The 23743-nt window shown below is 38.3% G+C and overlaps 1 protein-coding gene across 3 annotated transcripts in view; it reads right to left on the bottom strand.

Moving 5' to 3' along the window:
* MRPL22 (mitochondrial ribosomal protein L22) overlaps window positions 1-23743 on the bottom strand; it is a 28509-nt gene that overhangs the window by 2975 nt on the left and 1791 nt on the right. Inside the window, exons 3-6 of one of the 3 annotated variants that reach the window (XM_059416538.1) lie at window positions 16789-16924; window positions 10832-10897; window positions 9973-10050; window positions 4820-4889 (exon numbers count right to left, since the gene is read on the bottom strand). In XM_059416538.1, the coding sequence (XP_059272521.1) occupies window positions 4820-4889; window positions 9973-10050; window positions 10832-10897; window positions 16789-16924 (350 nt within the window). The remainder of the gene's footprint in view (window positions 1-4819; window positions 4890-9972; window positions 10051-10831; window positions 10898-16788; window positions 16925-23743) is intronic. The other 2 variants (XM_059416540.1, XM_059416539.1) reach the window with 2 other exon arrangements.

Raw genomic sequence — 23743 nt, 5'->3', positions numbered from 1 at the left:
AGGGATTCGGCAGAACCATCCTAGCTTGACCAGAGAGAAAACTAAGGATGAGAGTGGTTAAGAAAATTGCCTAGGGCCTCTGTGAGATAAGGAAAGAGCTACTGTCCTTACACCAACTTCATCACTGGGCACTAAAGAAATGTGTTTGAAGAATTACCAAAGAAAAAGCCAAATTACACAAATCACTTTAGAATGAAGTACCATTAGTTCCTCTGGATCCACCTGTCAGGAGGAAACCTACAAATAAGCACAATGACACTAGAAAAAGTGTAGAAATCCTCTAAAAGGCATTTTACAAACACAATGGCTGCTTCTATCCAAAATTGCAACTCTACTCAATTTGAGCCCCATTTCCAAATAGCCTGAGGAAAAGGAACACTACTCCAGTGAAAATAGTATCTGAATTAGCTAACTATGCAGTACCACATAACCTATCCAAGCACAATGATCGGCCTACCAGGGTCTGTGTTAACCACCATTTTCCATCTCCCCCAAATACGTTAAGAGCAAACATCAATAACTGCTAATTGCCAGTCATGATTTCATCGTAAAGCCATGAAATACCATGTGCTTATCTTGGAGCACATAATGCCACATTTTCTTATGTCAGAACAAAAGTATCAATTCTTCTGAACCACCAGGATTCTTTAATACACTGTAATGGTAATATGCAACACAGCCACCATGAGGTCAGAATGAAATCAGGAATTAGGAGTATAGTTTGCAAATTGGTTTCTGGTCTACCCTCCTCCAGTCTCTTTTACTAATTCTGTATGTGAGGAGTTTAAGTGCATTTATATAGAACCATTTCAATGAAAATGAAACAATAAATAGAAGCCCACCGTGCTATGGCTCTATTCTAACCGAAACACAAGTGGGGAGACATCCGAAACTGTGCCATTCATTCACTCACCAAATATTTCTAAGTTCCTGCCGGGTGCCAGGCTCCACCCTGGGCTGCACCCTTGCCCACAGCACAATTTAAAAACCACTGCTTTAGAGTTAATAGTCTTAAAACACTGCCTTAGTAACGTAAATCTCCGACCCCAAAACTTTCTGTGCATCCTCTTCACTATCATGTGAACCAAATTCTACAACCTGCCATGCTCAGCCCTCTGGATCTAGGCCCAATACACCTTTCAGTTTTATCTACTCAAGGTCAACCCTCTGCTTCCTTCAACTATTCTACTCACTGGACCACACAATTACTGCTCATTCCAACCTATGTGCCTTAGCTCCTGTGCTTACTCCACTCAGAAAATTTCTCTTTCGGATACCCAAACACTTATCTTCAAAAGCTAAACTCTTCTCGAAAATTACCATCACTTTTCTAACCAATACTGACCTCCTCTTCTCTACTCCTACTATTTACCTCTATTACTCTTTTTGGTCTCAAACCATATGCTACCTTATCTGAGTGTTCATGGCTAATCTGTGAAAGTCACTTCTTCAACCAAACTTCTGTATGTCTTTTATATTTCCCCTAAAGTTCATATGCAACAAGGAATAGAAATGATTTTGAAAATTACAACCTCTGCTAATTAATATTTTTTCAGTATAGCTATCTGATAAATTTGTTCAAATTCTAAAATAAAGTTTCAAAGTTTTCCAAGTACATACAATACTAGTGACATGTATCACTTGTTCCAACACAGAAACACAATTTATAGATCCTTCCAAAGGACTACTACTGTCAAAGAACAAAACTATATAAACTAAATGTCTTAAGTTGCTTTAATAAGATACACCATCACCTAACTGTATGGACAGTATGCACGTGGAAGGTACTCAAAAACTTTCTGAATCAGAGAAAAAACATTAAGACCCCTCAGAAATGGGAACAGCCTAAAGATTATGCCAACTCCCTGCTCAGCAGAGAGGCTGCTTCTCACTCTCCCACTCCCCCTGCTTGTGCTCTTTCTCACTCAATCTCTCTCAAATAAATAAATGAAATCTTAAAAAAAAAAAATTATGCCCAAGATGATGCTCATCTAAAGATGATACCCCATAGGTATCAAGAATATTTAAAATACTGTCAATATTTTCTATATACTAGTATTTAGGTAAATGTGAATCTTGACATTTTAAAATTGGAAACCCTCTTCCCCCTTCATCACTCTTTGCCCAGAAGACTGATTTACAAAGTCAGTCAATCACTTTCCCTAAAGTAAATCACTTTAGATGCCATGAATCACTAAGCAGTGACATTTTATTAGTCCATGTCCACTTGTTAAGGTCTATTCACAGTGCCATTAGTCATCATTATAAGTTTGAAAAGGAAATGAATTTTCAAAATCTGTGGTTATGCTACACCAGGTATTAGCTTTAGACTGATGACAGGCATTTGAAGGAATTACCATATAATGAGACACACACTACCAAAAAAGCACTTCCCTTAAAAAGCCTATACTTACTTATGTCAAGAGACTGAGGAGCCACTGCTGAGCTGAAATCGTAACCAACAAGTGACTACTCTTTCAAAATTCTAGAAGACATTTATCCATGGAATGAAATGTCTAGGCCTTTTCCAAGAATACGATGAGAAAAATCATTTTCTTGTATTTTATAGGTACAAATCACTGGGATTTTTATTCAACAAATAGCTCTCCAAGCCTCTCTCCTGAGGTTTCAGACCCAGTGGGTCTGCGGTGTGTCCTGGGAATCTGTATTTTTTTTTTTTTTACTAAGAACCTCACATGATTCTTATGAGGAAAGTTTGACAAAACCAAAGACAAAATGACTGACGCGTCACGGTAAGATACTTCATCTTCCTAAGGGTACTCCTCTCTTTTACCTTCATAAAAGAATTAGGCAGCAAAATACTTAACAAATGAGTTTTTACAATCGTAAGACAAATCAAAATTCATCAGCCCTACTCAAGAAGAGATTTTTACACAAAACTCGATGAAAACAGGGCACAGGTACAGTAGAGATCTTTCAGTAGAAATGTGCATAAGGAGACGGTGAATTAAGGGCCCATTCACGTAGGACTGCTTAAGTTTACTTTTGTGGACTTTGCTTCAGTTGGGAAGACAAGATTAAGCTCCTCACCTTTTCTCACTTTACTAAAATTACTGAAAAGGATTTAAAGACAAATTCTGTTTCATTTGTATCTGAGTTCCATTACAAAGTCTGTCTGTCAGCTAAGAAGACCATATTCCTATGGAAATGAATAAAAGTAATTAAGTCGGATTTGATATGCAGTCATAAAGCACGAAAGGTCACCAAGAGGTTTTAAGCAACTGGTCTTGCTCTTCATCCATTTCATCGCTTCCAGTGATTCTGGGCCCTCCCTGCATTATTTATTCATGCTGTTCTCAGAAGAAAAAGCTTATGAGTAACTACTATGGCCCTGCATCTTCTGAGATGCCATTTTGATTTCTCTCTATATCTATTCATGTATCAGAATATCATCAGTTATACAACATTCAGCTTTAAAATAAGATATTTCAATTGAAAATCGTAACTCATTTGAATTTCAGGAGTAGGTGTGGTTGCCAGCATCAATTCCAGGTGAGCTGAGGTTAAGATTTTAACTTCACCAGAATAAACATCTCCAGTAAGGTGGAATTGCAACAAAACAGAAAATTAGATGATTTGTTTTTACCCTAATTGTTAAAAAATCATAATGTAAAAAAAAAAAAATCATAATGTACAACTAACTTCTCCCATAATGATTCAGCTTTTTTCCCTCTATTTGGAGAGTAGCAGTAACCCCTATCTTCAATTTAAAATATCTTCAGTTCTCCTTACACATAGGTTTGGCAGACTGCGAAAATTTTGCTTCGACATCAACATTACTGTTTGATTACAAAATTGCTGAGGTTAGGAGTAACTGCTGCTGAAGGGAGAGGAAAACAGCAACTCCACCCACTGCTTCGCTTTACTCCGGTGCTGAGAGGAGGGCAAGGGAGCTTTGTAATAAGCGTTCATCTCTTTCTAGAAAGAGCTGTACGAAGGTATGCGACAAAAAAATCCCTCACATTTGTATGGTGCATCATGCTTCCCAAAGCATTTTCACTTACATTAATTTAATTTGATGTGGATCAAGTACACAAAACCTGAGATAATGCTTCAGAATGTGGTAACAAAGGGAACCAAACACATCTGGATCATCTGAGCCTTGGGTTTTACAATTCAACAGATTTTCCATTCTGGTGATTGGAAGGTTAAATTATGGGACACCTTTATGGATTAGGCACCTGGCTCGGCCCATCATAAATAAATACTCTTTAAAATCCACCTGTGATTCTTTATTTACCTCCTTCAGGATTGACAAAGAATTTATTTTTTAAAAAATTACTCTGGGGAGCCTGGGTGGCTCAGTCGTTTAGTGTCTGCCTTCCGCTCAAGTCGTGACCTCAGGGTCCTGGGATAGAGTCCCGGGTCAGACTCTGCTCCGCGGGAAGTCTGCTTCTCCCTCTTACTCTCCCCCTCTGCTCTCCCTCTCTCACCCAAATAAATAAATAAAAATCTTTTAAATAAATAAATAGTCAGTTCTGTTCCTTCTTCGTTTTCTCATGATTAAAGGACCACTCCATGTACCATCATCTTGGTACCCGTTATTAAGTAATAATTGGCAATAAGTTTCATGGTCTCATTCACATTACAGGACAGGTAACAATAAAGCAGTGAGGTTATTACCATTTATAACAGACTAACATTAGCATGCTGAAGGCAGAAGAATAAGCTATTACCAGCAATTTTCACTGGCAAACCCAGTCCTAAGTAGTTAGGTATCAAAGACTATTGTTAGATAATGAACTCAGCCTCACTACTGGAAGACATTTCCCAATGCTAAGAATATTAAACATCTTACCTATATATAAATTGGATCTGAATTCCACATTGTGGTCTCTCACTGCCATATCTTGTGCTTCTAAGAGAACCTTAAACAAAGAAAAGACAGGCATTGATAGGCTGACCCTGAACTAAAATGGAATTAAATTTCTCATTTCTTACTGTTATCTCTATAATATGACCGCTAATCACATGCCTCTGTTTTATAGCCAATTTTTTTAAAAAGAGAGTATTAAATGATAACAGTACTAAGGAGAAGGGATACACTGAGCTTTCCTTCTTCAGACAAGAACTGCAAATGCAGACAACACGATCCATCCTGCTAAGTGTACAATGGAATGTATGAGCTGAAAAGGAGGAAACAGCAGCACTGGTAGCAGTACTGTTGGTGATAAGCATTATGCCTCTGAGTCAGAGATTGTCAAAAAGTTCAAGAAGCTTAAGAGCTAAATCATATGGAAAATTCTTAAACTTTCGATCCAAAATAACCATTAAACATCAAACAAGTAGAGAAAATCATACTTAAAAATCTTAAGAATTATTAAATTTACATCTAGATATTTTTAATTAAGTTAACCTGCTCCAGAATACATTTTTTTTTTTTGAAGATTTTATTTATTTAACAGAGAAATCACAAGTAGGCAGAGAGGCAGGCAGAGAGAGAGCCAGAAGCAAGTTCTCTGCTGAGCAGAGCCAGATGCGGGGCTCCATCCTAGGACCCTGAGATAGGCAGAGGCTTAACCCACTGAGCCACCCAGGCACCCCATCCAGAACACATTTTTAAAAATAACAGAAACCATGGGGCGCCTGGGTGGCTTAGGTGATTAGGCAACAACTCTTGATTTCAGCTTAGGTCATGATCTCAGAGTCGTGAGATCTCAGGAGACTCCGTGCTCAGCAGAGTCTGCTTGGGATTCTTTCTCTCTCTGCCACTCCCCTTGCTCGCTCATAAACGCAAGCACTCTATTTCTCTCTCTCTCTCTCTCTCTCTCAAATAAATAAATAAATACATAAATATTTAAAAAAATCAAAACCTAGATCTTTCACTCATTTAAAGATAATACAAAACAAAGCTGAGTACACACACACAAAAAAAAACAGTCACTGTATTCTGAACTAAATTAAATATAGGCATTACAATGGAACCTCTTGAAGTCTGAACCAATCAATCTCAACTGCTGAACTACTAAACTAAAAAGATCTCGTTTTAAGTGAGAACTAACTGATATGGAGAAAATACTGCCGATATCCCCAGATGTCCTCAACCCAGCATTTTGAAATAAGAACATCATGTATCCACATTGAGGAACATAAGAAGTGCAGGGACATGATTTAGGGGAGAAATGGATTACAGGTGCTGCAGAGGAGAGGGAACCGTTGTTGCAAATAAGAGTGAGAGAAGAGTACACGGGAATGCACAAGAATGTTTCCCCAAACAAGAGGGACTGAATTCTGTGAGTTCTTACAAACAGTGGGGCTTAATGCCTGGAGTTTTAATGGTCATCAGGGTTGGCTGGGAATAGACCCCAGAGGGTACTGTACCACCCCTGGAGAGAAGGCAGGTAAACAACCCAGGGGAAGACATCATGGAAATAGTGATCTGAAGAGCACCTGGGGCACACAGTGGGGAGATTATTCACTCTTCTCAGAGCACTTCCCTGAGAGGCAGCATTCACAGAAAAATCTGTGAACAAAGGAGTGGGCGGTGCCATTTCCCTCCCCAACCCTCAGGACAAAATCAGAACCACCTCAGGGAAGCACTCAGCACCAACAATGACTGCCTAATTGGCCTCCACCAAGCCTCAACCCCCTGTGATCTGGTGGGACTGCCCCTCTCAGTGAAGCTTGCCTCAGACCCAGTGGGGCAAGCCCTTCCCCCAGAAGACCAATACAAACCCCTGTCTACATCATGTCTCTCTGTTTTGCAGGGACTTAGTTCCAGTGGAGATGGTGACACGTCGCATTTCACAAGCAGATCAGAGCACATCTAGTCAAAACTTGCCACATTCAGGCAAGGGACCAAACACTGCCCACAACAGGCAAGGAGAACCTCTGCAGATGACCCAAAGGCTAGGACAGCCAGAGTACAACAGAAGAAGGCACAAAGCACACACCAAAGACACTCCCTGAAGCACCAGGCCATGGGCACTACTTCATCTCTTCTTCATAAAGTCATTACTTTTAGGAACAGGAGACATAACTAGCTTTTCTTACACATAAGAAACCAGAGAATTAAACAGAATTCAAGATGGAGGAATTTATTCCAAATGAAAGAACTAGATAAGGCCATAGCCAGAGATCTAAGCAAAACAGATGTAAGTAACATGCCTGACAAAGAATTTAAAACAATGATCATAAGGAAACTCTCTGCACTTGAGGAAAGAATTGAAGATATCAATGAGACTGTAGCACAGAGATAAGAGTTAAAAAAAAAAATCAGAGATAAAGAAGATAAAGGAGATTGGAAACAGGCTTGATGCAATGAACAGCAGGCTGGAAAAATCAGAGAAATGAATTAGTGACATAGAAGACAAAACAATGGAAAATAATGAACCTGAACAAAAGAAAAAAAGCATAATTACGGGACATGAGAACCAACTTAGGGAACTCGGCAACTTCATCGAACATAGTAACATTCATATTGCATAAGTCCCAGGAGAAAAGAGAAAAGAGGGGGAAGAAAATTTACTTCAAGAAATGACAGCAGAAAACCTCCTTTATCTGGTGAAGGAAACAGACATCCAGATTCGTTGATTTGTTGATGAAAATCAACAAAAGGTGGCCAACACCAACACATATTATAATTTAATTCACAAAATATAGTGATAAAGAAAAAAATGTCAAAAGCAGCGAGACAAAAGAAGCCCTTAACCTACATGGGAAAACCCATAAGGTTAGCTGGAGATCTCAACAGAAACTTAGCAAGCCAGAAGAGAATGACATGATATATTAAATGTGCTGCATAAGAAAACTCTTTAGCCAAGAATACCCTATCCAGCAAGGGTATCATTCAAAATAAGAGAGACAGGTTCCCAGACAAACAAAAGCTAAAGGAGTTCATGACCACTAAACGAGCCCTACAAGAAATAGTAAAGGGGACTCTTTGAGTGCAAAGGAAAGATCAGAAGTAACAAAGACAAGAAAGGATCAGAGAAAATCTCCAGAAACAACAACAAAACAAGTAATAAAATAGCAATAAATATACATTTATCAATAATTACTTTAAAAGAATAAATTATTACTTTGAATGTAAATGGACTAAAAGCTCCAATCAAAGACAGAGTGTCAGAATGGATTAAAAAAAAAAAATCCCATTTATATGCTGCCTACAAGAGACCCATTTTAGTCCTAAAAGCATTTGCAGTTGAAAGTGAAGGGTGAGGGCACCTGGGTGGCTCTGTGGGTTAAGCCTCAGGTCATGATCTCAGGGTCCTCCATTGGGCTCTCTGCTCAGTGAGGAGCCTGCTTCTCCCCCTCTCTCTGCCTGCCTCTCTTCCTACTTGCGATCTCTCTTCTGTCAAATAAGTAAAATCTTTAAAAAAAAAAAAAAGAAAGAAAGAAAGAAAGAAAAGAAAAGAAAAGAAGAAGAAAATGAGGGGTGGAGAAACATTTATCACACAAATGAATTTCAAAAGAAAGCCAGAGTAGCAATTCTTCTATTGGACAAACTGGACTTTAAAACAAAGACTATAAAAAGAGACAAACAAAGGCATTATATAATCACAATCCATCCAACCAGAAGATATAACAATTGTAAATATTTATGGAGTGAATAGGGAGCACCCAAACACACAAAACAATTAATAACAAACATAAAGGAACCAATGGATAATAATACAATAATACTAGGAGACTTTAACAGTCCTCTTACACCAATGGATAGATCATTTAAACAGAAAATCAACATGGAAAAACAGTTTTGGATGACATACTAAAATAGATGGACTTCACAGGTACATTCCAAACACTCCATCTTAAAGCAGCAAAATATACATTCTTTTCAAGTGCACATGGAACATTCTCCAGAACAGATCATATATGAGGTCACAAAACAGGTCTCAACAAATGAAAAAGACTGAAATCATACCATGCACCTTTTCTAAAGACTGTAACACTATGAAACTATAAGTCAACCACAAGAAAAGATTTGGAAAGACCACAAATACGTGGAAGTTAAACAACATGCTACTAAACAATGAATGGGTCAATCAAAAAATCAAAGAAGAAATTTAAAAAACACAGGGAGAGAAATGAAAATGAACACACAACAGTCCAAAAACTTTGGGATGCAGCAAAAGCAGTCTTCAGAGAAAAGTACATAGCAATATAGGCTCAATATACCTCAAGAAGCAAGAAAAATCCCCAATAAACAACTTAACCTTATACCTAAAGGAGTTAGAAAAAGAACAAACAATGACCAAAGCCAACAGAAGGAAGGGGATAATAGAAATCAGAGCAGAAACAAATGAAATAGAAACTAAAAAAAATAATAGAACAGATCAAAGAAACCAGTAACTGGTTCTTGGAAAAATCAACATGACTGAACCTCAACAGATAACAAAAAAACAAACCAACAAATGCCATGTGTCTAAAATGAGTCAGCACAAATGCCATTAGCACATTTGCACAAACTGATTCAGCTACATTCAGGTACATTCAGAGGTGGAAGGGTCTTCAGAAATCTTTTAATCCAATTCCACCCAGTTTACAAATAAGAAAAATGGAACCAGACAGGTTAAGTGCTTTGCCCATCATCACATTAGAAACTGTCACAGAAAAGACAAGACTAGGTCTCCTGAGTCCCAGAAAGTGCTCTTTCCATCCAATTACATATAAAATCATAAGCTCTCAGTTACGGAACTGGCCAAAACAAACAAAAAATCAATCTTCTAAAAAAATCTATCAAGTCCCAAATCACCAAAACAAAGATTTATCATACAGATACAGTAAAAAAAGAATGAATGTCTGGTGCAAATAAAAGCATCTCCAGAAAAAAATATATATATATTTAAGGTACAACATTCCTAAGGTACAAGGACACTAATAAAACTGAGTGCCCTGAATCTGTATTATATGAACTATGCATTTACACCAAGGAATTCAGGATTTAGGCTAAGCTTACTAACACCGGCAAGACAGCTATGCACTCCTTCCCCACATATCTTAATTTACCTCTTTAATTATCTGGGCCCCCTTTTTGTCATTGAATTCTAGTTGAGCCAAAGCCTGGTCAATGGACATTCCTCGTATCTAGAATTAAAGGGTAACAGACAAGAAAAGATAAATTGGTTTACAAAACCAAATCTCCCTTTGCAATGAGAAGAAAAGCCTTACATAATACAAACAACTTCTAAGAATAGTTAACTAGTTATATGTCAATTATATCTCAATAAAAGTAGAGGGGGCACGATTTTAAAAATTAAAATAAAAATAGCTAACAAAACGTAGGCAGAGAAGAAGAAAAGAAGCTTGAGAAGGGATGCCACCCTTTAAGTCAAAAATCAAACTTATTATAACCATAACACCTCGATTATAAATGTTTTAGTAATATTGAGAGAGCAGACATCACAGAAATCACAGAGTGGCAAGCACCACATTAGGCGTGAAAGTCATCTTCTTCTACAGGATAAGTGTATTTTATTTATCTGGGGCTTTGTCTTCTCTTACAGATTAGTTTTATTCTCCCAGGAAAAATCTTAAAAAGCAATGGTTTTGAAATAGGTAGAATTAGCTTTTAAGATAAATGAGCTTGCTTCCTACATTCTCTTAGCTTACAGATTCTTGACGCTTTTGGGCTAAATATCTATGTATCCAACGTGATTCGGATTCTCAGAAGAAAGGTAAAAATTAAGCAAAATCACTCATCTCTGAGCAATCATTTGTGGATTACCTACCAACTGTCTAAACATGTAATTATATTCCTCACTTTTTGGAGAAATCAGGACAAATTTTTTCAGTTTTTTAAATCCTGGGGGAGAATTCATAGCTTCTTATTTCTTAAGTATTATATGGTAATGTCATTTTGGCTTACCAATTTTGCCAAATACCACATCTTATCTTTGCTGTATTTTATTTGCCTTCGACAATGGTAGATTTCCTTGCAAATAGGGAAAAGAAAAAAAAGTTAGCAAATTTATCAAAATAACAGTAACATACACTGTTAATAAAACTTTAACTTTTTATGCCTAATGAAAATGCCACCACAAGAAATAAAAACACTAAGTTGTATTTTTCCAAAGTCTCATTATGTTAAAAAGATCATTAAGACAGTGAAAATGGCTACTTTGTGCCAATATTTGCAAATTTCTATCCAGAGGAATAATAAAAGATCTAAATGAAAACATTAAGCTAGATAAAAGAAGAAAAGAAAAGGTACAAGAAAAAAAGTTTCCTTTCAGTGGGGAAAATAAGAGAATATGGTGAAATGGACAAAATAACTGGTTTCACAGACACTGAGATATTTGGTCAAGAGCACAGGTCCTAGAATCAGACAGCCTGGGTCTAAATTCTAATTCTCTCATCTACTGGCTACAGAATCCAAGCTCTTTAACCTCTCTGCCTAAGTTTCCTCTTCCTTGAAATGAAGATAATAATACCAACCTCATAAAAATACACTGAGAATTAAAGAAAATAATCTATGAAAAGAAAGCATTTTGCAGTGCCTAGTACCTGGTAAGATCTTAGTAAATGCCAGTTTTTATTATCTTCTATTTAGAGTAGTAAGGACATCCCATTTCATTTTTTTAATCAATCATCGATTATATAATTTACAGTTAACAGAGTACTTTTCAAGCCCATTATTTCATTTAATCTAACTCTAGAGTTGGGAAAGAAAACACTATATGATCCTTTTATAGGGGCACCTGGGTGGCTCAAGCACCAGACTCTTGGTTTCAGCTCAGGTCATGATCTCAAGGGTGGGATGGAGTACCACGCTTGGCTCCACACTCAGTGCAAAGTCTGCTTGTGATTCTCTCCCTCTCCCTGTTCTTCCTCCCTCCTCTGGTCGCTCACTCTCCTACTCTCTCTCAAATAAATAAACACATCTTTAAAAAAAAATCATTGAACATCTTATCAAAAACTAATGATGTATTGTATGTTGGCTAATTGGATTTAAATTAAAAATAATAATAATCCTTTCACAAAGTAAAAACCAGAAATAAAAACTCAGAAAAATCAAATGACTTATCTAAGACCACAAAGTTTGTGAGAGACAAAGCTGGAAGTCAAAGTCCCATAGCGGAAGTATATGAAGTCTCTAACACAATGTCTGACAAGTGTATCTTTAAAGTTTTCCTATGACTATAAAACCCACATTCCTTCCACTACACCATATCACCCCTTTAAAACAATTAGAAAACATCTGTCATGGCAAACAATAGCAAGGAGACTTCAGAACTTTCTAACATTCTGACTCCTGCTAGAAATTCTCAAATGCCTTAGAAACAGCAGTTTCTCAAGTGGCCATCTTTTAATATGTAGCAGATTTCACTTCAGTTGCAATAGAAGCTGACAGACTGAAAACTGTAGCAACAGCCCAATTACGTTTTCAGCAATAAAGTGTCCAAGGGAGCACTGAAGAAGAAAGAAGAACCGTCATGACTGATAATATTCATCTGCAAAAATTAATATACACAATAAAATCTTTTATATAGAAACCCTTCAATTCTTGGTTTCCCAAGATGGGCTACCTCCAAACATGAACTGTATATGATTATCTTCAAATTCTGTAAAAAAGATATTATACTCCTGGCAGGAGCATGGGGAAAAAAGGAATCAAGTATTTACCCAAAAAGAAGAAAGTTATCCAATCATACTCTTTTAAAACAAAAAAGCTCAACATTTCCTTTAGGCAGGTGCAATGTCTAAAGGCATTTTCTAAAGATAAACCAGAAAAACCTGTCATAGCAAATCAATAAAGTGGCAGAGCTGGAGGTCAGGAAATCCAATTAAACGTCACTATTAACCAACTTATACAATAAATTAGATAAAGTTAGGATACAATATGCAAGGTAGTAATTCAAATGACGTAAAATTAAGCCTAAATTATGAAATGTCTAAACCAGTAACTTTTAAAAAAACTAATTTTAAAAAGCATGTAATAACTCCAATGATTAAAAAAAAAAAAGTGTCACCTAATGACACTAATGACCTAATGAGCCTGGGTGGCTCAGTCAGTTAAATGTCCAATTTGTGATTTCAGCTCAGGTCACTATCTCAGTGTCAGGAGATTGAGCCTCACATGGGGCTCTGTGCTGGGTGTGGAGCCTGCTTGAGATTCTCTCTCCTCTCTCTGCCCCTTCCCCTACCCCACCTCCCCACTCCCACACTCTCTCTCAAAAAAAAAGTGTCACCTAGGGGTGCCTGGGTGGCTCAGTGGGTTAAAGCCTCTGCCTTCAGCTCAGGTCATGATCTCAGGGTCCTGGGATGGAGCCCCACATCCTTCTCTGCCTGCCTCTCTGCCTACTTGTGATCTCTGTCTGTCAAATAAATAAATAAATAAATAAATAAATAAATAAAATCTTCATGGGAAAAAAGTGTCACCTAGTAAGAATCCAAACTAGGGCCTTATGGGATTCACATGACTTATAAGTATGACTTACTATCAGTATGTCAATCAATAAATTAAAACATGCTCCTACTGAAAGGGTTGTTCAAACAGTTTTGATATAGGCTCACTATATTTTTAGTTTATTTAACATAGCTTTCTTCATAGATATTGCAAAAGTAAACCCAAGCCCAAACTAACAAGGGCTGACTATTATGAATAAAGCCATTTAATTTCTCTCTGACTCATTTTCTTCACCAGGATGAAGCCACAGGTAAGATAAAAGTCTACCTGGGTGGGATGCCTGGGTGGCTCAGTTGGTTAAGCGGCTGCCTTCCACTCAGGTCATGATCCCAACATCCTGGGATCGATTCTCACGTCGGGCTCCTTGCTCGGCAGGGAGGCTGCTTCTCCCTCTGCCTCTAGCCTGCCACTCTGTCTGCCTGTGCTTGTTCTCTCTCTCTCTCTCTCTAACAAATAAATAAAATCTTTAAAAAAAAAAAAAAAGTCTACATGGGATTCTATATTGTTTGGAAATTGGGGCTAGCTAAGTTGGGAAAATAATCTTAAAGATAATAGGAATGGCCTAAAACATACCTAAACTGGTGACATTCATTTTAACTTACTGCTATCGATTTACTCATGACTGATCCACTGTCCTTCCTTTTTAAAGATTTTATTTATTTACTTGAGAGAGAAATGAGAGAAAGAACATAAGCAGGAAGGGACAAAGGGAAAGGGAGAAGCAGGTCCCCAACAAACAGAGACCCCGATGCGGGGCTCAATTCCAGGACCCTGGGGTCAGTACCTGAGCCAAAGGCAGATAGATGCTTAACCAACTAAGCCACCCAGGCGCCGCTGATCCACTCCACTTTAACTGTATATTTCAATGCTGAAGATCAGAATGAGTTAGAATGGTAAATATTACCTGACTCCTCCTGATTTTTTTTCTAAGATTTTATTTATTCATGAGACAGCACAAATCATGAAGAGGGGCAGAGGGGGAGAGAGAATTTTAAGCAGACACCCTCTGAGGGCAAAGCCTACTTCTGGGCTCAATCTCACATCTCTGAGGTCATTACCTGCGCTGAAACCAAGAGCTGGACATTTAACCACTGAGCTACCCAGGCGCCCCTGTCTGACCCCCTTCTAAATTAGAGATAAAACTAATTTTTAAAATGTTTGCAGTTAGCAGATTGGCAAGGTCACACTGCACATAATGACAGTATAAGAACCATGTGGCTAGGTGTGCAAAGTACTCCATTATTAAGCTAGTATTTAATGAAAGGCATTAATATTTCAATCATAAAAGGTATAAATGATGTACCAAGTCAATTTAACAAGCACTATTTAAAGTCAGAAAATGTTAAAGTATTTTCTAAAAGTCAGTTTGTTCCCAAAAGGATTATTCACACAAACAAAATCTGTGATCTACTGTTAACTACCTGAATTTTGCCACTAGAGATATATCCTGAAGTGCATTTAGTTTAATATTCAAAAAGACTAGTACTATAAATTCAAAAGTTTGCTTTTAGATTCTGGACTTGTCAGATGTTGTTATGATTTCTTTCTCAATTAATATCTAAGTTCAAAGAGCTCAAGCAAGAAGTAAAGAAAGCTCATTAATAATAAGAAATATTTTTTATGGGGCGCCTGGGTGGCTTAGTTGGTTGGGTGGCTGCCTTCAGCTCAGATAGTGGTCTCAGGGTCCTGGGATCCAGGCCCACATCGGGCTCCCTGCTCAGTGGAAAGCCTGCTTCTCCCTCTACCTCTGCCTGCTGCTCTACCTACTTATACTCTCTATCTCTGTGTCAAAAAAAAACTTAAAAAAATAGTAATAGGAAATATTTTATTTATATTTGTAGAAATATGTAACTTTTCCTAAACTTTGGTTAATTATAAAATGGAATTAATACCTAACAGCACATATTCTGTCACAAATCTAATTTTTAAGTTCTGATGGAAAAATAAAATATGAAAGTTAGAAAGTTATTTGTTTAAACTATTAGCATCTCTATTCCCCCAATGAGGGGGGAGCTCTTCAAATCAATAAATTAACTCCCCTAAATAAGAAAAAAAAAAGAAAACATAAAACTGTACTAACTTAGACCAATACTTACAAACTGAATCCTAATGAAAGGCAAGCTGTCAAATCCATATAAAAACTAAGCAAATGACATTACTTAGATGATATTGATTATATGCCAGCCTTAAATCCCAAAGGCCTTTAAATGTTTTCTGAACTGAATGATTTATAATTAACACCACTGAATGTATTAATAAGTTATTAGTTGATTATTCTATTTTGAAGCACAATTTATTTTCTTAAGGATTCAAATGCTTCCATCTTGTTTATGCTATCATTACTTGTTTAAGCTTTTTAACAGATGCCTTTGTATTCTACAGCAAATTCACATTAAGCTAGAAATTAGTCTTGTATCTCAGACTAGAGCACTCACAAGCAGTTTGGAGAGGGTCCAAGAATTCCAAGCAGCTAAAAATGAGATAAAACTCAGTATCTCTGGGGAGCCTGGGTTGCTCAGTGGGTTAAAGCCTCTGCCTTCAGCTAGGGTCATGATCCCAGGGTCCTGGGATCGAGCCCCACATCAGGCTCTCTGCTCAGCGGGGAGCCTGCTTCCTCCTCTCTCTCTGCCTGCTTCTCTGCCTACTTGTGATCTCCATCTGTCAAATAAATAAATTAAATCTTTAAAAAAACAAAACAAAACCTCAGTATCTCTGAAAGGAATCCAAAATCTGTCAGTATGTCTCAAGCTATTAACTTAGTTACAGAGTTAAGGCCCCCAAACAGAAGGTTAAGTCAAGGCAAACAAGTAAAACACAGACAATCTTTAAAAACTCCAAGAAGACGGGGCGCCTGGGTGGCTCAGTGGGTTAAGCCGCTGCCTTCGGCTCGGGTCATGATCCTGGGGTCCTGGGATCGAGTCCCACATCAGGCTCTCTGCTCAGCGGGGAGCCTGCTTCCTCCTCTCTCTCTCTGCCTACTTGTGATCTCTCTCTGTCAAATAAATAAATAAAATCTTTAAAAAAATAAAAAAATAAAAAATAAAAACTCCAAGAAGATAAATCTAGAACGTCCTCTGCATCAATCTAATTATCACACAAATTGTGGTGTATTTTTTCCCTTTCTTCATGTAGAACAATAAATCAATGCTAGCCACATAAGAGTAAATGCTCTAAGAGATAATTTCTTAAAAAAAAAAAAAAAAGATTTCATTTCTTTTAGAGAGAGAGCATGTGCTCGAGGAGGAGAAGGTAGAGGGAAAGGGAGAATGACTCTGAAGCAGACTCTGCACCACACTGCACCATGCAGACTCAATCCCACAACCACGAGATTGACCTGAGCTGAAACCAAGAGCTGGATGCCCAAATGACTGAGCCACCCAGGCAACCCAAGAGATTATTTCTACCCACAAACTTACTGCTGGTCTCCGAGGTTCTCCAGGCAACTGTGGAGGATAAACAATTTTATTCTTCTTTTCCCATTTTCGAGAAATATCCAGAGACCCACTTGTATGGATATGTGATTGGGGTAACACATTATGAGATGAAAGAAGCCTGTAAAACAAAAGACACTCAGAGTCTTTTCCACGAATCTCCTGAACCACATCAGCTCCATTTTGATCCAAACTCTTTAAGGATCAAAGTGGAAACAGTCTAGATGTTCATCAACAGAGAACAATTTTACATAAAATACCATAAAGAACTAGTTCACTGAAAGCTAAGAGTAAAAAGTTGATAACCAGCATAAGTCAAATAATAAACAGATATTAACTCAAGATCTCTTGCCCTGACTGGCCAAAAAATACCGACTCTCTAATATAAGCCAGCTCAGTCCTAAAACAGACTTTTCAGAAGCATACAGTAGATTCCTAACTTAACCTGTGGGATTCCCGTTTTGTGGAGTAGGCAAGACAAATCACAGTATTTTGTAAACCCTAAGAAATTAATAGATAAAGCTGGCATCACATGCCTCCTGAGGAAAGAAATCCTTACCCACCATCCACAAAGTAGTCTTTCTGCAAGAAACAAACCTGAATTAATGGAGCTTCTAGATTCAATATAGGAAATGCAGAGACAGGGAACTTGTTAAACAATATGAGACGCATACACTCAGCAAAATCCAGGCTGTACAAATTCTACAAGACAAACAGTCTACTTTCACCAACAAATAAATTACAAGGGGAAAAATAAAGAGCTAAATAAAGAACCTACTGATTAAGAGACTTAAAATATCAACTAATTTCAATAATGTTGATTGCAATTTTAAAAATACAACAATTATTTAACCATTGGAAATTTGAACATTAACTGGCTATTTGATACTTTTTAACGAGATATATAGTGAAATATTTATGAATTAAATAATATGGTATATGGGATTTTTTTCAAAATATGATGGGGGTTGCCTGGGTGGCTCAGTGGGTTAAAGCCTCTGCCTTCGGCTCAGGTCATGATCTCAGGGTCCTGGGATAGAGCCCCACATCGGGCTCTCTGCTCAGCGGGGAGCCTGCTTCCTCCTTTCTCTCTCTGCTTGCCTCTTTGCCTGCTTGTGATCTGTCAAATAATAAATAAAATCTTAAAATATATACATATATATGGGAGATAGTAGGGGCCATAGATAAAACAAGATTGGCCATGAGTTGAAGCTGGTTGATAAGTTCATCATATTATCTACTTCCCCCAATTGGCAGGGGGGCGGTCTTTTTTTGTTTTGTTTTGTTTTTTAAAGATTTTTATTTATTTATTTGACAAACAGAGATCACAAGTAGGCAGAGAGGCAGGCAGAGAGAGAGGAAGGGAAACAGGCTCCCCGCTGAGCAGAGAGCCTGATGTGGGGCTTGATCCCAGGACCCTGGGATCATGACCTGAGCCGAAGGCAGAGGTTTTAACCCACTGAGCCACCCAGGCACCCCCGGGGGGGCAGTCTTTAAATGTCTGGATATATCCAAATAACACACAGACTTGGGGGTTTCCCTGCTGTGCAGAATACAGAGTCTAAATTCCTAGTAAGACACAGAAGACCTTTTCTAATCTAACCCTGGCCATCTTGGTTCATTCACCTTATGGGCTGGCCACACAAACTTTCCTTGTTCTCTGAACAAACCACATACTTTCATATCTTTATACTTTTGATTATATTGATTTTTCCTCAATCATCATCTCCTGAATGAAACGCTTATCCTGTTTTAAGTTCCAGCTCAAATGTCACCTGAATGCAAGGCATGGACTGATCCCTTCTCCCAGACAACCAACCATTCTCCCCACTATCTTTGTACTCTGTTCTTGCCAGCCATGCAGCAGCGAGTTGGGACAATGGTACTAGAAGGTGGCTGTAGAAGAATGAGTTCCTGTAGTAAATGTGCATCTGAGCATTCTGAGGGCAAGTATACCATCCTCTGTAATCTAGCAAGAAGGACAATATCCAGCACATGGATACCATGTCAACCCAGTCTTAAATATTCAAAATTGTTGTAAACTGGCAGATTTTCACACAATTTATGCAACTGGATAATACACTTAGCAAGGCCTTTGTTTTTAGTTTTTACACCATTCAGACTAAAAATAATTTTTTTTATAAGATTTATTTATTTCATAGAGAGAGAGAAGGCAAGCAAGCGTGAGCAGGGGGGAGGAGCAGAGGAAGAGAGAGAATCTGGAAGCAGACACCCCACTGAGTAGGGAGCAGAATCACCCAGGCTCCCCTAAAGAACTTTAAAGATATATTTTCCTGGGATGCCTGGGTGGCTCAGTGGGTTAAAGCCTCTGCCTGCAGCTCTAGTCATGATCCCAGGGTCCTGGGATCGAGCCCCACATCCAGCTCCCTGCTCAGCGGGGAGCCTGCTTCCCCCCTCTCTCTCTGCCTGCTTCTCAGCCATGCAGCAGCGAGTTGGGACAATGGGACAATGGTACTAGAAGGTGGCTGTGATCTCTGTCTGTCAAATAAATAAATATAATCTTTTTAAAAAAAATCTATTTTCCTCCTAGCTCATTTCTCCTGCTCTACCTCAAGTTCACCATTTTACATCCTGATATTAAGATCAGTACCATCAAAATACTTGCCAAAACCCTTGCCATCCACATTTAGGTTTTGGTATTTTAACTGAAAAGCACAAGACTAGGATACATGATGTTAGCAGAATTTCCTAAAAACAAAACAAAACAAAACTATAAGCCAAGGGATGAGAACAGAGACGGTGGAATCAGGTAAACCGTAGTCTAAATCTTTTTTTTTTTTTTTTAAATTTAATTTCTTTTCAGGGTAACAGATTTCATTGTTTATGCACCACATCCAGTGCTCCATGCAATCCATGCCCTCCATAATACCCACCAAAAGGCTCCCCCAACCTCCCACCCCTCTCCCCTTCAAAACTCTGAAACTGTTTTTCAGAGTCCATAGTCTCTCATGGTTCATCTCCCTCTCCAATTAACTTGAGTCTAAATCTTAACTCTAATATGATATAAATGACCTTAAGGAAGTCACATAACTTTCCAGAGCTCAGTTTTCTCATTGGTAAATGGAATAATAACCATAATTACCTCACAGGCTTCTTAAGGAGCTCAAATAAGATACTTTAAGTAAAATACTTAACCTGACACTTAAAAGGGCTCAATAAAATTGATGTTATTACTTTTAGAATGAGAAGAATAATGCCCACTTTATTCTGTCGCTGGTGGATAAGTAATTAATGTACTGCACCCTAGAGTGCCCAGCACATGAAAAACACTGATTAATATTTATTTTAAATTAGACCCTCTGAAGAGTTCCTCTCTCCTGTTCTCTAAAAAACTAAACACTGTAGGGACGCCTGGGTGGCTCAGTTGGTTAAGCAGCTGCCTTCAGCTCAGGTCATGATCCCAGCGTCCTGGGATCGAGTCCCACATCGGGCTCCTTGCTCCGCAGGGAGCCTGCTTCTCCCTCTGACTCTGCCTGCCATTCTGTCTGCCTGTGCTCGCTCTCGCTCGCTCTCGCTTGCTCTCTGACAAATAAATAAATAAAATCCTTAAAAAAAAAAAAAAAAACAAAAAACTAAACACTGTGAACTGTAAACTTTTATTACACAATTTCAAACCTTCTTCTCAAGTTTGTAATCATGACTGCTTGCTTCTGTGCTGCTGTAATTCAGGGGTACACTAAGTTCATCAACTCTTTGGGCCTCCAGTTTTTTATGAAAAGAGGAATTGGAGTACATCATCTCTAGGGGCTCTCTGAACCTTAATTCTATCTTGAATCCCATGGTTGACACAGGATTACAGGAACACAAATCCCTTGGCTTCTATTTAATTCTTCTTCAATGAAATCAGTTACACCAACCAGTCTGAAAAAATGCTCAAGGGTAAGACCTGTGCTTTCTATATCCATCATATCTAGCACAGTGTCTTATACTCAAATCAATACACATTCAATGAATTAAATGTGGTGCTTAATAAATTAAATACATTATGAATAAATAACGACAAAGATGTCTGAATACCTACAATAATTTCAGGGCTCAACTGGCTCATAAAATGAATTATCAAGCAAATACTAAACAACTATAATCAAATTAAAGTATTACTCCAGGGGCGCCTGGGTGGCTCAGTGGGTTAAGCCTCTGCCTTCAGCTCAGGTCATGATCTCGGGGTCCTGGGATCAAGCCCCGCATAGAGCAGCGAGCTCTCTGCTCAGCAGGGAGCCTTCTTCCCTTTCCCTCTCTGCCTGCCTCTCTGCCTACCTGTGATCTCTCTGTCAAATAAGTAACTAAAATCTTTAAAAAAAAAAAATTACTCCACACACAGCACTTAATTCAGGAGTGTATTAAATCAAAAGCTCTCTCCTGATCGACTATTGGAATAATACCAAATTAAAGCAGAAAATGAAGAAATTATAAAGTATATAAAAAATCTTTAATTCAACGCTTAACTACCTAATTCAAAACCTACAACTTTTGAGACCTTTTTAAGTAAGAAATACCATGAAGACTCACTAGAGAAAATGAACTCAAGAAAAGGAAATTTGTGGAATTAACAAAGGAGAACCTGAGTTACTGCTGAAATCCATTTCCTTCTGTAAAATTTTTTCCAACAAACATTAAATTTAAGTCTGCCTAGCACCCTAGTTCATTGTTGGCATTCTAAAGAATCAAAACTAGTTAAAACCTTTTTTTAAAAAATGAAAGGCATCCAGGACTAACTTTTAGTTAACTTTCATTTTGAAAGTCAAGTATCATTACTGATATTTATTATATCCTTTCATTTATTGGGAAGTTCAAGTCCTTTTAGCTTCAGGAACATAGGCCTGAACCAACTCTCCGAAGTCCCTGTATATACATGCTGTCTGTACACATGGGTGCCCACGCTGTGGTTAAACTGTCAGACCTCAAACAGAAAGTTGGTGGTAAAGGTGCCTAGGGGGCTTAATGAGTTAAAGCCTCTGCCTTCAGCTCAGGTCATAGATCCCAGGCTCCTGGGATCAAGCCCACATGGGCTCTCTGCTTAGCAGGGAGCCTGCTTCCTTCTCTCTCTCTCTCTCTGCCTGCCTCTCTGCCTACTTGTGATCTCTATCTGTCAAATAAATGAATAAAATTAAAAAAAAAATAAAGTAGGTGGTATACTGAGACTAGCATATGAACTTCCTTACTCCTGTTACTCTCATGTCTTCCATCTACCAATATTTAAGGATTCAGTTTGAGTGTCACTTTTCAAATTCTTCCCATAGTCATTAGACATGGGAAAGTTGCAGACACAAAGCCAACTTTAGGATTAAGAATTCAGATAAAACAGTATCTGAGTTTCTAAAGTCACAACTTGAGGGGCACCCAGGTGGCTCAATCGCTTAAGCATCTGCTTTCAGCTCAGATCATGACCCCAGGGTCCTGGGATCCAGCCCCATATCAGGCGTCCCGCTTGGCACGGAGTCTGCTTCTCCCTCTGCCTGCCACCCCACCACAGCTCATACCCACGTGCGCTCTCTCTCTCTCTCTGTACCAAATAAATAAAAATTTTTTTAAAAGTCACAATTTGAGAAATAATACTTCCTATCTATTGCTCAAAGTTCATTTTGAACTTTTGAACTTTGGTACACCCAAATCCCAAGTGAAGATAATACTGGCCTCTGGCTCAACATGAGATTATTGTGTTATTGTTATTACATGCACCAGGTAAAAAAATTCTTCATTCTCAATTTACTTCAGCTAACATTAAGTTAATCGCACACTTGAGAGTGAAATAAAAGAACATTCTCTAATCTTGCCTCAGTTAGAATCTAAAATAAAGGACTGAAGTGATACATGTATTATCATAACTCAACATAATTTCATTTTGTGAAAGTCAAGGACAATCAAACAAGGAAACAAGAGTTTAGCAAACAAACAAACAAAAAAGAAATTCCAGCAACTTTGAACCATGACAAACTCAGAAGTTTCTCAACCTCTCTAATATTTACATTTTGGGCCAGATCATTCTTTGTTGTGGGGACTGTACTGTGTCTTGTTGGATGTTTAGTAAAATTCCTCACTTCTAGCCACTAAATGTCAATAGCACCCTCTGCCTGAGTCGTGACAACCAAAAATGTCTCCAAACATTGCCAAATGTCTCTGGGGCTGAAGGTAGTGTATGGAGGCAAAATTGCCCCCAGATGAAAGTCATTATTAGCTAAAGTGACAGGAAAAAGGGGGGTGGGGAAGGGCAGACAAGGGATTTTGCAAACTAAGGAGCATGAATTCTCTGTTCCAAAAGGTTCTTGCTATGTCATACCCATATGTATGGTTAATAAGCCAGATTTTCAGGGAGCCTGGGTGGCTCAGTCAGTGAAGTGTCTGACTCTTGATTTAGGCTTAGGTCATGATCTGAAGGTCCTGAGATCAAGCCCCACCTCCAGCTCCATGCACCATGGGCAGTCTGCTTGGGATTTACTTTCCCTCTCCCTCTCCCTCTGCCCCTCCCATCTCTCTCTAAAATAAATAAATAAATATTTTAAAAAAGAAAGTCCAGAATACAGATTCATAAAAGTATTTAACTTCAGGACTAAAAAGAGCCTTAGGGATTATTCAGCAAAATCCTGTATTACATAGATAAAAAGACTGAAGACAAACTGCTTAAGTTGCTTGCTCAGAGCTGCCAAGTGTAAGTCAGTGCAGGACAGTTTAAGCCAACAAACATTACCAAAATATTCACTTTGTGCAAGACCCTAACCTGGAACTATAAAGAGAAACGAGAACTGTTCATACTTATCCAGGGTATACAAAATGCTAAAGGGCACAAAAACATAACATGAAGCCACTATTCGAGACACACGTGCTAAAAGAAGAGATTAGGGCGCCTGGGTGGCTCAGTGGGTTAAGCCGCTGCCTTCGGCTCGGGTCATGATCTCAGGGTCCTGGGATCGAGTCCCGCATC

The sequence above is a fragment of the Mustela nigripes genome, chromosome 12, assembly GCF_022355385.1.
Source record: "Mustela nigripes isolate SB6536 chromosome 12, MUSNIG.SB6536, whole genome shotgun sequence".
NCBI classification, from domain to species: domain Eukaryota; kingdom Metazoa; phylum Chordata; class Mammalia; order Carnivora; family Mustelidae; genus Mustela; species Mustela nigripes.
This window is presented reverse-complemented; position numbering and strand designations above follow the sequence as displayed.